The sequence below is a fragment of the Vulpes lagopus genome, chromosome 10 (assembly GCF_018345385.1).
Source record: "Vulpes lagopus strain Blue_001 chromosome 10, ASM1834538v1, whole genome shotgun sequence".
NCBI classification, from domain to species: Eukaryota; Metazoa; Chordata; class Mammalia; order Carnivora; family Canidae; genus Vulpes; species Vulpes lagopus.
Genome location: NC_054833.1, coordinates 21,000,979 through 21,016,154, shown reverse-complemented (window position 1 = coordinate 21,016,154; position 15,176 = coordinate 21,000,979). Strand labels below are relative to the sequence as shown.

Here is a 15,176-nt window from a genome sequence, read left to right as displayed (position 1 = left end):
TTTTTTAATAATAAATTTATTTTTTATTGGTGTTCAATTTGTCAACATACAGAATAACACCCAGTGCTCACCCTGTCATGTGCCCCCCTCAGTGCCTGGCACCCAGTTACCCCCACCCCCCACCCTCCTCCCCTTCCACCACCCCTAGTTCGTTTCCCAGAGTTAGGAGTCTTCCATGTTCTGTCTCCCTTTGATATTTCCTACCCATTTTTCTCCCTTCCCCTCTATTCCTTTTCACTATTATTTATATTCCCCAAATGAATGAGACCATAAATATGGTAAATCTTGATGAGACACTTGGCATTAGTATTGCAGTCCCTGATCCTATATCTACGTGTGCTGTGAAGTGTTCCTTTAAAAACCCAGAACCAATTATATTATTAAACTGTCTCTGTGCTCAAGACAGATGAAGTCACATGAATTCACTTAGTAAGTGATCAAAGGTTTTTTTTTGTTTGTTTGTTTAGGTTTTATTTATTTATTTGAGAGAGGGAGAAAGAGAGAGTGTGGTGGGGGGGGGGCAGGAGAGGAGCAGAGGGAGAGGGAGAAGCTGCCTCTGAGCCGGGAGCCAGATGCTCAATCCCAGGGCCCTGAGATCACGATCTGAGCTGAAGTTAAGAGTCGGACGCTTAACTGACCGAGCACCCAGACACCCCCGATCGGAAGTTCTATCGAACTGTTTTAGCGATTAAGTGGCAGTCGTTGGAGTGATACCGTCAAACAAAGTAAATAAAGTAAACTTTATTTAAAAAGGGTGCAGTCTTCTGACTGGAGGAGGAGAAGATCATCTCTAGGAAGCTGTGGCCCTGCTGCGCCGGCTGCCCTCTGGAGGCCCAGCTCCTCTGGGAGGGGACACGGGCTCAGCCTGGGGCCAGCGGCTCTCGAAGACCCCGAGTGTGAGTCCAGCTCCCCTGGAGTCGACATCTGCGTGTGGCTCATTTCAGGATGGCAAGACCCTGACCTCGTTGGCTGCTGCCATCGTGGTGTCAGCGGTCGCCGCTCGGCCAAGAGCAGATTCATCCCTGCCAGCTGTCCTTCTGGGGCTCTGCCCCTGAAACTTTGCCCTGAGCAAAGGCAGGACTGTCCCTCTCAGTCTGGACTCTCCACCCGAGGAGCGGTTTTCACGGACGGTTCCCTGAAGCACTGAGCAGGGCTGCAGAAACACTGAGAAGCAAAGACCTTGTTTGCTCTCAGAGGCGAGGTGAGCCACTGTCCGTAGAGGGCATGGCAAACTGTCATGCCGAAATCACTGCTTTCTCTACCAGCTTCCAGATCTTTCTGTAACAACCGGCCAATACCAGATTGGTGATGAGGTGCCTGCCATCCTGGCATGTGTGAAGCACAAGTTCCTGCAACTGTTTCTTTTGTTCATAGTCCTGACCATCTGCATGGGCCTCCCCACACTCGTCTGCATAACCTCACCACATGAGTCTGTTTTGACGATTCAGAAAACGTGGCCGCTTCTCGTGGCTTCTGATTTACACGCTGGGCCACTGTCATGAAGCCCACTGGTAAGTTTAATGGGTCGAACTTTTAAAATGTTCTTCGGTTCATATGATTATCTTTAGTCAAGAACTGGTCATCCAGGGGCTCCTGGGTGGCGGAGTCGGTTGAGCAACCAACTCTTGATTTTGGCTCAAGTCATGATCTCAGGATTGAGCCTTGTGTCCGACTCCGTGCTCAGCACAGAGTCTGCTTGGGATTCCCTCTCTCCCTCCCCCTCTGCTCCTCCTCTTGCTCTCTCTCCCTTAAAAAGCAAAACAAAACAAAATAAAAGGTCATCTGGGTTCTGACCATATTTAACAAAGAAAAGAACTTCTTGTTCGTGACCTTGGGTAGGCTCAGAAGAAGAGTTCCCAACTCAGAGAACATCATTCTTGGCATCGGAAATGCGTTCTCCTTCGTTCTGAGTGCTTATCATGCCTTCAGCTGCTGCTCTATTTACAGCCTGGCCTCAGTGCGTGTGATAGCCGCCAATCTAGAAAGCTACCAACAGTTTGCTGAAGTACCAAACAAACGAAAGCAGCTCGTTCTGTTATAAAATGTGCTGGTGCGCTTCCTGTATACTTGTTGATATTCTACTGGGCATTTTAGTTGTGTTCTCAGAACTATAGTCTTAGACTGTGTAGGCCAACCTTCCTTCGCCTTCTTTGAAAATCTTATATCACCTTTTACAAAATATAGAAAAATTTCCTCCTACTCATCCTGTCCTCAGAGACAATACGTATCTACAGGCATTACATGGAGAAGGAGTATATTTATCTTACAGAGAGCTATGGGTAAAGTTTCTTTATAAGGGTCTTTTATTAAATTGTTTTCTTCTAGTGGATTTTTTGTTTGTTTGAAAAAACCAGGAATAATATTTTCAACCTTTGGAAGTAAGACACACATTTGTAGATGCTAGTCTTTCTGTTTGAACCTGGCAGGAGGAGAAAGCTTCAGATAGTGCCTACTCCGGTCTTGTCTCAGCTGGTGGCCTAACCTCTGCTCAGTCACCCAGGCCCCAAACCCAAGGCCTTGGAACCCCTCCTGGACTCCCCTGACACCCTCTCTGTACTTCACATCAAATCAATTACCAAGTCCTGTTGACTATATATTTATTTTTTTCTTTCTTCTTTTTGGTCCTGTGTTTTTTTTTTTTTTTTTTTTTTTTTTTATGTATACCCTAACAGGGTCCAGTCGTTGGCAAGCTCTTTTGTCTTTAAGACACATGACATCTGTACTCTGTAGGTACTGTGGAAACGGCTCTCCACAGGAGACCCACAGTTTTATTAAGTTTGCCTACCTACTCTTTGGTTTGCTATGTGGCCCTGAAAAAGAGATAAATTACAATACTAGCTCTCTGTATTAGTCATTGCTGCATAGCTATCCACAAACTTTGTGCCTAAAACAGTAATTTGTTCTGTATCATAGGCCTGAGGGTTGGCTGTAGTTGACCCATCTCAGCGAGACTTGGCTGGGAGGCTCAGCTGGGCGCCTCTGCTCCACACGTCTCTCACTCACCTTGGGAAGAGCGGCTGAGCCAAAGCAAGTTCTTCTCAGGGTGATGTTGACTCTACTTTGCAACGATCATCGTCCTAGGTGAAGTCACCACCATCTCTTACCTGGACTAGTGTCCAGTCTAAGCCTTCCTCCACCTCCCATTAAAGTTGGTTTCCCTGTACCTCTCCTAATCTGTTACCCCTCTACAAACTTTATCCTGCTGAAAAACTTCAATAGCTTCTTAGGTCCTGAGGCCAAGGCTCCCTGGGCCCTCCACAGTGCGGGTCCTGCCTTTTGACTCATCCTTGCTTGCCAGCCATCCTGGTCTGCCTTTAGTTTCTTGCATGGTGCTTCCCGCCACCCTGCTCCCTCATTCAGGCTTTGCATATGCTGTTCCTCCTGCCTAGAGAGCTCCTCTCCCCACCCTTGGTCTGGCCAAGTCCTTATTTATTTATTTATTTATTTATTTATTAAGATTTATTTTTATTTATTTATGATAGACATAGAGAGAGAGACAGAGAGAGAGAGGCAGAGAGAGAAGCAGGCTCCATGCCGGGAGCCCGACGCGGGACTCGATCCCGGGATTCCAGGATTGCGCCCTGGGCCAAAGGCAGGCGCGAAACCGCTGAGCCACCCAGGGATCCCCCCAAGTCCTCATTTAATCTTCAATTTAAATCCCCCTTCCCTCAGGGAGGGCTTTCCAGATACTCCGCATCAGCTCCTAGAGGACCTTTATTTCACCCTTTGTAACGCTCCTCAGACGTGTCCTTTCTCATCCAGTTCCTCTGCTGGACTGCAAGCTCTGCAAAGGCAGGGGCTGCGTTGTTCACTGGTCTCCCCCGCACCTGGCACCAGCTGACTCACAGTCAGTGCTCAATGAATGAATAAAAGACCAGCGTTAGGGATGGCAGAGAAAGGTCTGCAGATGACCCAGGGATGCTCAGCATCTTGGTTTTCACACCTGCAGATCTGGGGCTTGGACCAGGTGGGCTCTAATGCCAGTCAGCTCTGACATTTTGTCATCTCGGTAGCCGTTCCCCTTGGCCTGTCCCCTTTGCTCCCGAATGCTTGGTTGTGTTCAGGGCCTGGAGATGTTGGATGAAGCTATGGATGAAGGTAGTGAAAGTAACTGCTGCTGGTGGCAGGCGGAGTAGATGTGAAGCCAGCTCTACTCAGATCCCGATCTTCTTTCAGTTCCACGATCCAGAGACCCACAGCCATGCACTTGGTCAAGTAAGGTTTCCCAGGTATTAAAGCATGATAGCCAGCCCTGCCGAGTGTTATCTCTGAAGGTCTAGAGAATCGCTGTGCTTGGCCAATGGTTTTGTCTTGTAGTGGCCTTTCTCATTTGCTAAATGCTGACACGGGAAAGTGATCTGCAGACCCCAGCCAGAGCCCCTCTTCACAACAGCCGAGCACAGCAGAGGTCTGTGACGCTGAGTGTGATGTGGGGGTTCACTCAAGCATGGGGAACGCTCAACTCTAGAAACAGAGATCACTACTCTGGGTGTGTCACTTTATTCAAAGCCCTAAGTCCACTCTGGTACTCTGAGCTGAGGAGCACCCAGTGCAAGGCTCTGCCCGCCTCTCCTGAATCTGGAAGACAGGGTCAGGCCCCCTATCTGTGGATTCTGTGGGACAGGCTTCTTGCGTATCTTTCCATATATTCCTAATGCATAGTTATTCTTATCTGAGTCACAAAAATTAGCTCTGTTTAAGGCTCTGGGCATGTTCAAACCCATTCATGGGCTTTGATTAGCATAAAAGCAACCTGCTGTTAGACCTGCAGAACGAGGTAGGCTTGCTTGGCCCACTGCCTCTGTTAGTCAAATCTGGGGGGGATAGCTCCTCTGGAGTGGATGCCCTGCTAGGAACGTGACACTTCTAGGGGAGGGGTTCAACCCCAGACAGGTTTCCAAGTAGCAGCAGCTTTAATTAATTAAGTATAAATCAGAGGTGACATCCATTAGCTAGCCCTTGTTGCTGAATGCCCATATATCCTACCGATGCAGAGTGGAAAAGTGACCCAGAGCCGCACGTCCCAGGGTGGGCCACTCTGTCCCATGATAGTCAGCTGAAGGGGGAGAGCACATTTCCCACATCACCTACACCCACAGTGTGCTCCATGCTGCCGCCCTAACATTGTTTGGGGCTGGGGGGAGCTGTCCAAGACCTACCAAGGTTCAGGTGTACAAGACTATCCATGGGCAAAAGCTTTCTGAAGTCCTAAGTTGTACTGCCAAACAGAAGGAGTACACTTTTAATCTATTTTGGATGCACTGTTACAACAGAATCTACAATCTATGGGTGGCAGGTTCGGTGACACTGTCACAGCGATGTTAGGCCTGTAAATATTTATATGAGCCTGTTCCAAACCTAAACACCCTGGTAATGAATTCACTTAGTGCTGTTTACAAAGGTAAACAAGTCACTCAGATAGTATCTGGGTTCCCTATAAAACCCCCAGATATCAAGTAATTTAATACCTTCTTCTATTTTTAGCTGATGTGTTTCCACGGCTAAATGCACACAAATATCTTTATTACCTGCAACATCCTCAAAAAGCAGAGCTCCTGCAAACCAACTAGACATTAAAGACATGAGGGGACTTTTAAGCATGTAAATATAAATGATCGTGCCTCACCTCTTACTTACTAAGTCAGAGCTGAGGGGAGGGATGTGCCAAGAAACTGCTTTTAAAAAAACTCTGGGCTGCCCGGGTGGCTCAGTGGTTTAGCGCCGTCTTTGGCCCAGGGCATGATCCTGGAGACCTGGGATCGAGTCCCGCGTCGGGCTCCCTGCATGGAGCCTGCTTCTCCCTCTGCTGTGTCTCTGCCTCTCTCTCTCTCTCTCCTCTGTGTATTCTCATGAATAAATAAATAAAATCTTAAAAAAAAAATAAAATACAGACAAAAAAACTCTCCAATTGTCAAGTGCTCATGGCTCTGTCCAGGAAGCTAACTCTGGGAAGCAGTGCCGAGTGGCCCTTCCCCAACCTTGGCTGGCACTAAGGTCACCTGGATGTGTTAGACTTAGGATTCTGATTCAAAATGTTGGGGGTAGGGCTTGAGATTCTGCATCTCCAGCAAGCGCCCGGGTAGGGCCCACACTCTGAGCAGCAGGCTGGCAGGATCCTGTGCCCACGCGTGAAGCCACATGCGGGCCCCTCTGCGGTCACACAGGGGATAAACTGCAGGATGTACCCTCTACCCCTCTGGCCCTGCCCTCTTCCCCGCAGCCCTCCAAATCTTGGGTGCCTAGACTTGCCTTCACCAAGGGGACCGTCCTGCTGGGTCCCCACCACCCTCTGCAGGACCTGCCTCAGTGGCAAGTGGCAGTGCCTTCATTATCGGGAACATTCTGGTGCAAGAAGGCTCAGGGAGACAATTCTGTTTATTGTCAACCAAGAAACAGAGGGTGGAGGCGCTCTATACAAGTGGTGGAGAGATACAGAGGAGAGGAGATGCGACAATACACAGCAGTGTTCCGAGTGAGCGCCACTTCTTCATTCTAACACCTGAATCAAGGAGACACAGCCATCCTTTTCACTAAGGCTGCCGAGGAATGGACACCGGACTCAGTTTATCAGCTCCTCGAGGGCAGGCGGAGCGAGAGGCTATCGTTGGAGGAGGCCACCTGCGGTCTGTGGGGAGCCGACCAAGCGCAGGATGGATGCTGAAGGCAGCCCTCCGCTGCCCGTGGCGGCTGGCCCCGGCTCCCTAGGTCCTAGGCTTCTCTTGATTCTCAATGATCAGCTTGTCAGTCGAATACATTTGGCCGATGTGGACCTGAAGGCAGAGAAAGACACAGATTCCATTAGCTGCGAAAGGTCAGAAAAAGCATTTCTAACATTTAAATGCCAGCCTCTGCCATCCCAGGGCTGTTCCTGTGGGAAACTGCATCGTGAGGCCAAGGGTCGTCACCAGGTTGGCCTTTGCCGACTCCCCACACCCTCCAATTCCCACTTCCTTGTGAGGACAAGTTAGAGATCCACGCTCATTCTTCCTCGCCTTTGAAATGGCACCAGCAGCCGTGGCCTTGGTTTCCTGGGCTGTCCTGGGCTAGCTGAGACCGTCCACCAGCTTCCGCGGCTGGTGGCCCAGAGGGAGAGCCGTCTAGATGTGGGCGACGGCAGCTCCTCACCCAACAGGACCCCCTTCCTTTAGAACTGGTTCTTCCGTAAGCAAAGGCTTTCAGCATAAAGCAGAGATGGGTCTTGGCCGTCTTGGGCTAGAACAGGGGGTTACATCGCCTCTTGTCTTTCCTGACCTTTCCTTTCTCAGTGTCCTCCTAAACTGAGTGTTGCTGTTAGTGCCCAAATGTTCCCACTGTCCTAGGTGGGTGCTGCAGCACCAAGACTCTCAGGTGGCTTTCCCATCTTGCTTTAATATTCCATTCTGTTAGAGAGAGAGAGAGAGAGAGTGAGAGCTCCGTGGGGAGGGGCAGAGGGAGAGGGAGAGAGAGAATCCTCAAACAGATTTTCCACTGAGTGTGAAGCCTGACACAGAGCTCGATCTCACAACCCTGAGATCATGACCTGAGCTGAAATCAAGAGCCAGATACTTAACTGACTGAGCCACTCAGGTGACCCATCTATTTTATTTTTTTATTGGAGTAGAGTTGACACAGCATCTTACATGGTTTAAGGTGTACAACATAATGGTTCAACTTTTCCGTATCTTCTGTTATGCTCACCACAAGGTATGGCTACCACCTGTCACCATACAACGCTACTACATCACTGTCTTCCCTGTTGACACCCCAACAGACCATCTGAACTTTCCCATTTTCCCACGCCATTGGTTATGTCCTCCAGCACACCCTTGCGTAGAGGTGTCCCGATGGCCCAGGAGCACTGGGGACTCACAAGCATCCTGGTGCTAGGAGAATGTGAACAGAGGTCAGAGCAGCCAGGTTATTGATAAAGGAAAGCTAAAGTACAGAGTGGAGATTTAGGGCGATGAGGATGATCGTGTAGATATTTTCACTACAAGTGAATTCCTTAATTTGATAAAAGAAAGAAGTGAGTGGTGGTTGTGGAGCATGAGTGCTCTGCCCCATTCCTAACAGAAGTCGGGGATGAGCTCTGCTCCTGTGCCTTCAGTCTCCCTTCCACTTGTCAACGTAAAGAACACATATGGCTTCCGATGCAAGCAGAGAGGGCAGGCCTGGGATTCTGTGGGCCACACTCTGACAGTGAAGTCATACACCACTCTGAGGTGTGAGATTAGCTGGATGAGATTTCAGGATGAGTGGAGCAGAGGCTTGTCCCGGCTTCTCTTCTTGATGAGCTGGAATAGCTGCGGGGCGAGCAGAAGCCGTAGGCACCCTACTCCAGAGCGGACGCAGGGCAACGGTGTTCGCCACACTGGGTGCTATAGGGTTTTATTTTCATGTGCTAACCTCAACAGACACACGGGTCCACTAGCAATGCTTTTTTAGAAGAAAGCCTAAAATATCAATTATTTTAAAAGGAAAAAAAATCATTTTTTGGGGGGATGTCTAGGTTAATAAAAATAATTTGATGTAACCACTCAAATGGTTCATTTGCCTGGGAACTTGTTTTATATTTCATTGATCGGGAAGGATTTATCAGGAAACCCCTCTTAGAAGTGTCGACAATCACTCAATATCCATGAGTGCTTGACTGAATTTATCAGTGTTTTGTCAGGGCTCTAGTGCCAAGGAGAAGTTACGATCCAGCATAAGGAAGAACTCTTTCACAAGGTTGTCAAAAAATGGAAATGGCTGACTTGGGAAGCTGTCAATTCTCTGTAAGGAGGAGAAGGTGAGGATGGAGAAGCAATTTATATGCTGGACAGAGACAGAACCAGATGGACTCCTTCCACCCCTCAGCCTCTCTTACTACTTGTTGGGTCTCCAGGACGCACCTCACACACCTTTCAGAGCAGCTGGGTGACCCCTGAGAGGCCCAGTGTCAAGCCATGTGTGCGGATACCCTGAGAAAAGGTGGTCTCCGTGGTGGACTGTCTGAAGATCCAGTAGCATGTTTATTATGCTGCAAAATAAACATGTCTCCTCCCACACAGCTCACTTTGTGTTCACAGCCACCCTCTTGATGGGTGGGCTACAAGAAGGACACAGGGTTCTCCTGTAGTGTGGCCTTTCTCTTCTATTCCTAAGCCTCGAGGGATCCAGGTAACACACCAGTGGTTCTCCTAGTCCACCAATCCAAAGGATGGAAACTTTGGGGGGATGGGTGCTCTCTTGAAAGAAATGCAGATGTAATATGGGGTGACTTAGTTGCAAGCAGCGCCACGTAAAAGGCTCCAAAGAAAACCACAGAATGAAGAGTGAGGGGCGATCCAAAGAGCTCAGGCTTTAGGGAACTTAAAACCTTCAGAAAAAGAAAAAAACAAACACAGAGAGGGAGACAAACCATAGGAGACTCTTAACTACAGGAAACAAACTGAGGGTCACCGGAGGAAGGTGGGTGGGGGGACATGGTAATGGGGTGATGGGCATGAAGAAGGACATGTGAAATAATGAGCACTGGGTGTTATATGCAACTGAAGAATCCCTAAATTCTAACTCTGAAACTAATAATAATTAAGTTGAATCTAAATAAAAAATTTAAAATAAATTAAAAAAAGGAACCACTTCCCTCCACAAACCTTCAAGTTTGCAGCCCATTTTGACAGACATAGGAATTAGATTTAAAAAAATTCCATTCAAATACAACACTTTTATGGCTTTTGGGGAAAAAAGTGAAATCAGATCTTATTGTTAATGATGTGAAGAGAGCATACCAATTAATATCTGTCCAGGCCCTGTGGTCTGAGAGCAACAGTCCTCTGGTGCCCCCCCCCCTCCCCATGTAGCACAGAACTTCTCACTGACTGCCGTGAGACTCTGGGTCTTCCAACTTCTCTTTCTGAGGCTCCTCTCCCAAGAAAGGCTCATTCCAGGTCCACCACACAAAAGACTGCCCACCCTTTGGGTGAATGGATGAGGCTTCCCTGGGTCCCCTCTGCAGGAAGGGCTCTCTCGCTCTCTCTTGCTCTCTCTCTCTCAGTCCTGGGAGCACTTACTGCATGTGTCTGCGTGTCTGCATCAGTTTTTTTGCATGAGCATCAGTGACTGCCAGGGACAAAGGAGGGACTCACGTGCTACTTGTTCAGACGTAGTTACTTTCACAGCATAGTTTAGGACAGTGCTAGGCGCGTAGGGAGTGCTCAGTGAGTACTCGGTAACTAAAAATAACGGGGTCTAGTATCCCTGGTTTATAACCAAGGCTCTAGGTCCACTAGTTCTGAAACCTAGATCTGTTAAGTAATTACACAGTCCTTTGGTAGTGAGCTACTAGTGGAATTGATAAAGGCAAGTTGATAAAAGTAGCAATAGGACCATTTCATTGTAATAAGAATGCTCACTCGCTGTTAAGGAAAATATAATGATTTAAATTTGGCCCAGCAGAAAGTTTAAAGCTGTAATCCAAGGCTATAAGGGATTAACCCAGGGCAATTACAGAAGATGTAAGAGAAATATTCAGTTCACACAGGGAGGAAATATTAAAAAGTCATCTCAATGAGAAGGATAGAGGCGAGGCAATAAATGTTTGCGTAACAGTTCTGTTGCATTTATTTGGGCTATAAAATGTGTGAGCACACATGGGGGGGCGGGCAGCTTGGGGATGGATGCTGTGGTGCTAATGACGGAGCATGTTGCTTCTGAGCTGGAGGTGAGAGGAACCGGTCAATGAAGTGAGGAAGTACAGTTACCAGCTTCAATTTACAGCCTTTCCAGAAGTCCCGATAGGCTTAGCCAGCCACATCCAAATATTACCACGCATAAATTGGTCATTAAAGCTGATCACACTTTTATTCTATAAACTTCAGGAGCTGGCATTAGAGTCCATTAGAAAAATACACAGCTTACTCAACTGCAAGTAGATGGGATGGCTGGATGGCCTAGAAACACTTATGAGCTCTGAGACTCATTAGGCAAATAACCTGCTGGGGAGGAAGGAGGAGGATCCGAGAAAAGAATTCAGTACAATGTTTCATGTCTTCATTGCTCACTCATCTGCAGCAGTGCGCTGTCTCCTGTGCAACACATCTCAATCTGATTTAGACTCAGAGGAGCTGGGCTTGCCACAAGGGGTGGGGGCTGTGGGAGGGCCGCAGTGGGGCCTCTGCTACTTCCTGCCTTTTTCACGCCGTTGTTATGAGAATCAAATGCGATACGAGACTGGAAGAAAATGTACCAATTGCCCCAGATACTTCCTAAGGCTCAATGACATGAGCTGTCATCACGTTGGTGAGAGGATTAAATAAGAATGGTAGCGGGCATGTAGTCATGGCTTGTCACATGTTACCGATGCACACGGCATTGTGCACACCCCGTCTGCTGTCCACAGGAATACCACAGGGTGTCAGATCCTGACCTCAAAGATTTTGAAGTCTCCTCACCCCCTGGCTGCAAGAGTCTATGATTCTGTAATTGTTAAACACGGTCACACTGTGCAGAGGGTGTCGGTGATACCTGACACCACTTCCTGGGTTTGTACTTGAGCTTCCTGGGCTGGACTTGAGGACTGATTGACTCTCTTCATTCTCTGCTCTGGGCCAGGGCTTCCTGTCCAGTAGGCCCATGATGCTTCCGGCTGGTCATCAGAGCGGTCCGGTGTGAGGAGGTGCCCTAGGCACTGATAAGTTAGGGGAGAGATGCTGACTCTCCTGGCTTTGCTGGAGAAGCGTAGGGATGGATGGTCCCTGCTTTCTTACCTCTCTGAGGATGGTAAAACCACCCAGGCAGAGATGGTTCCCTGTCCAACAGGGGAGAGGGACAAATCTTGCCTCTCGTATTGTACTGATTGCACCATTACAGCTCTTGATGATAATGATGATGAGAGGTAACAGTCACATTTAATGAGCATTTACTATGTGCCAGGCACTGTTCTAAGCATTTAATTAAATCAATTAATTAAAAGTATTTAATTCTTCCTATCTCACAACAACTTTGAGGAAGATACCACTATCATCATCAATTTAAGGCTTTCTACAGGCAAACCCCATCTTTAGTATTTATTTTCCACACTTGGAAGGAGTGTAATTGCTCAGATGGGCATACCCTTCCAATATAAGAAGCCAGGATCTCAGTGGATCACACTGAAATATGAGGAGAAAAGACAGTAACAACAGTCACCACCACAACAAAACAACACATCCAGACATAACCCTAAAAAGATTGTGTAAGGCTTTAAGAATCAAAATGATAAAACTTAAAAATATAAAATGAATTTGAATGAAATAAGATATACCATGTTCATGGAAAGACCGAATCATATGACAATGTCAATATCTTGCCAAATTCACTTATGTTGAACAAGATAATAAAAACCCCAATGGGGTCTTTTTGAGACATTTGAGGAAACAACTTTCATGCTTATTTGAATGAATACAAAGTCAAAAATAAGAAAGAATTTTTGATGAGAAAGATATTAAAGCATTTTTGAGATAGGATTGAAACAGTTGGCAAGGGCCCAAGGAGAGAGAAATAAGCTAGAAACTAGGCCTTACCAAACAGAGGTAGTTAATACACAAAATCATACTCATGAGGGCTTGGGGCTTAGCTTGAAGAGGATGTAGGAACTAGGTAACTAGAACATTTCTTTGCAGTCTCCTAGTGAGTTTCATGTAAATGGTGTATTCTGTTCCACTATATATTTATACTCATTTTATAAAAATGTTTCCCCAACTCTGGCCCTTTGATAAAATGCATTTTATTTACCCTATGCCTTTGAGTGCCTCCTGACACACCTGGTTGAGAGACATCTTTTTAATTCCCGAAGACAGTTACACTTGATCAGGGCTTTGGAAAGTCCACCCAAAACCTAAGAACCACCAACATAAGTGTATCTTTGATAGCAGAATTTCAGCTTTCAGTCTCCTTGTCAGAACACATGTTCTGTTGACTGCTGCCTGTCTGCTTGACCCATGGAAGGCGGGCAGGACATCTGTGCCCCTCCTCTGACCTATAATGATGTCAGACAGTTTTCCAAGCTGCCTGCAACTTCCTCAATGATTCTCCCAGTGAGCTTCCAGTGTGGAGAGTCTCTGTCGCAGCCTTGCTATAGTAGAGCAACTGCTATGACATCCATTTTCCAAATAGGCTATTTTATCATACTTGGTTTCCTAGTTTTTTTTTTTTTTTTAGATTTTATTTATTTATTCATGAGACACACACACATAAACAGGAAGACATATAGGCAGATAGAGAAGCAGGCTCCATGCAGGGAGAGCAATGTGGGACTTGATCCCGGGACCCTATGATCATGTCCTGGGCCAAAGGCAAATGCTCAACTGCTGAGCCACCCAGTCGTCCCTCCTAATAAGTTTTTAAAGAAGCAAACTGAAATAGGGATACGTGAAATTATATATAATTTTTCCAGTCTTTTCTCTTTAGCAGTAAGAGGTAAAATCCAAACTTAGGAATAGAGGTCACACGGTCTTCCTCTAAAAATAGGTCTTGATGCATACACTTTTTCTTTCTAGAATTTGGTAGCCTTGTTTTTCAAAATGTTTTTAATATAGTAACATAACATTATTGCTTTTGAATTTGCCATCGCTTTATGAAATAGAAGAATGTCTGAAGTGGTCAAACTAGATCTTTGAGAGGTCAGTCCACAGATAGATGTACAGCAGAGAAAGAAGGCTAGTCCAAAGAATCCAGAGATGAATCTTGTTGTGTTTCCTTTCTCACATGCTCTATCTCCATTCAGCTCTGTGGGCCTTGAATTTTAGATACTAGATATTTCTAATGTGGAGGGTGGTGGTGAGGAACTGACCCCTTATTTTTTTCTGTGATATTCCTGGCAGGGCGGTGAACAAATTCCTATCTCCTCTCTACATCCCCTGTCACAATTAATACTTAGTATGTTTCGTCTTTGCTGGTAGGGACAAGAGACACCCCAGATACAGGACTGTGTCCTCTCATCAGCATGACCGGATCCCCGGCTTACACCTATTGTCCCAGTGTGATTATTAATAGAGCCTTCTTTCACTCTCAAGGGTCCCCATTTGTGATGAATTATATGGTTGCCCTATCTCTTATCCACCATTGTCAGATTTCTAGGCCATTCTGTTGTTTTTCTGCATGTCTGATGTTCAGTTAAAATTTTTTTAAAAAGCCCACCAAGAGATGGCCTCTTTCTTTTGTATCCCAGGCCATCAGAGTAAAGGAAATCAAACCATTGTAATGGGTCTCAGAAAATTGTGGCCTCAAAGAGCCTGAAGTCATGGGCAGCCAGCAGGGGTTCCCATTCCGACAAGCATGCTGTCCCCTCTGCAGGAATGAGTCTTTTTGAACAAATATACATGTAAGGCAGTGGTTCCTAACAAGACAGGCCTCAGAACCACAGGGTCAGCTTTCAAGGATACACATGGCCGGGCCCCACTCAGAGTTTCTCATTAGGGAGGTGGGCGAGGGGGGGGGGCGGGAGGGGGAGGTTCATGCATGTCACCATTCTCTTGCTTCTGATTGGCACCCCTTAGTGATGAAGAAGCACAAATATAAGGGCACTCAGGCTCAGCATTTATTATTAATATTTAAAACTTATCAGTTTTTTTTCCAGTGAGCCAATACTTTTCCAAAAAACCCCCCAAAATCTAGGGTTGATATTCACCCCCCAGGTACTCTTTGGGCATAGCCCTTCCAGAAGGTATGGCCATGGACTACAAGACCAGGGTGGGGGAGGCAGGTGTCTTTGTACCTCGGTGTTACTCTAGGATGCCACATTGTTAATAAAAGCCAGGGAATCCTCCCACCCCTGTTCTTTAGAGCTACTGGGTACTTGTGGATAGTGTTTACCTGCTAGGCTGCACCATTGCTCGTGGTGGGCAGAGTTGCAATATGGGAAACAGGCCCTAGCTGTGTTCCCGCTATACCCGATGTTCTCCTTCCCCTGCCTGAGGCATGGCGACCATGGGGGACCCTGGATACATCGGCCAGCTGCTGGACGGGAGCCTCCTGGAGTCACAGCAGGCATTGCATAACCAAGGCTCTGAGAGAGGAAAGCACGCACACGGCCAGCGCGCTGTGTGGCAGGTCAGCATCGCTGCAGCCCAGTCGCCGGGCCCTTCTGGGAACTGGGACCCGAACTCAGGACCCAAATATCACGTCAGAGTGAAACCCGGGACAATGACAGGTGCCCAGGCAAAACGCCAGAGACG

The 15,176-nt window shown here is 47.1% G+C and overlaps 1 protein-coding gene across 3 annotated transcripts in view; it reads right to left on the bottom strand.

Annotated features, from left to right (window-relative positions):
• Positions 1–6,357: 6,357 nt before the first annotated feature.
• LYRM4 (LYR motif containing 4) overlaps positions 6,358–15,176 on the bottom strand; it is a 163,909-nt gene continuing 155,090 nt past the window's right edge. For all 3 annotated transcript variants that reach the window (XR_005990099.1, XM_041769883.1, XM_041769881.1), the window contains one exon: positions 6,358–6,770. Coding sequence is in view for 2 of the 3 variants with exons in the window: in XM_041769881.1 (XP_041625815.1) it covers positions 6,702–6,770 (69 nt within the window). In the remaining variant the exon portion in view is untranslated. The remainder of the gene's footprint in view (positions 6,771–15,176) is intronic.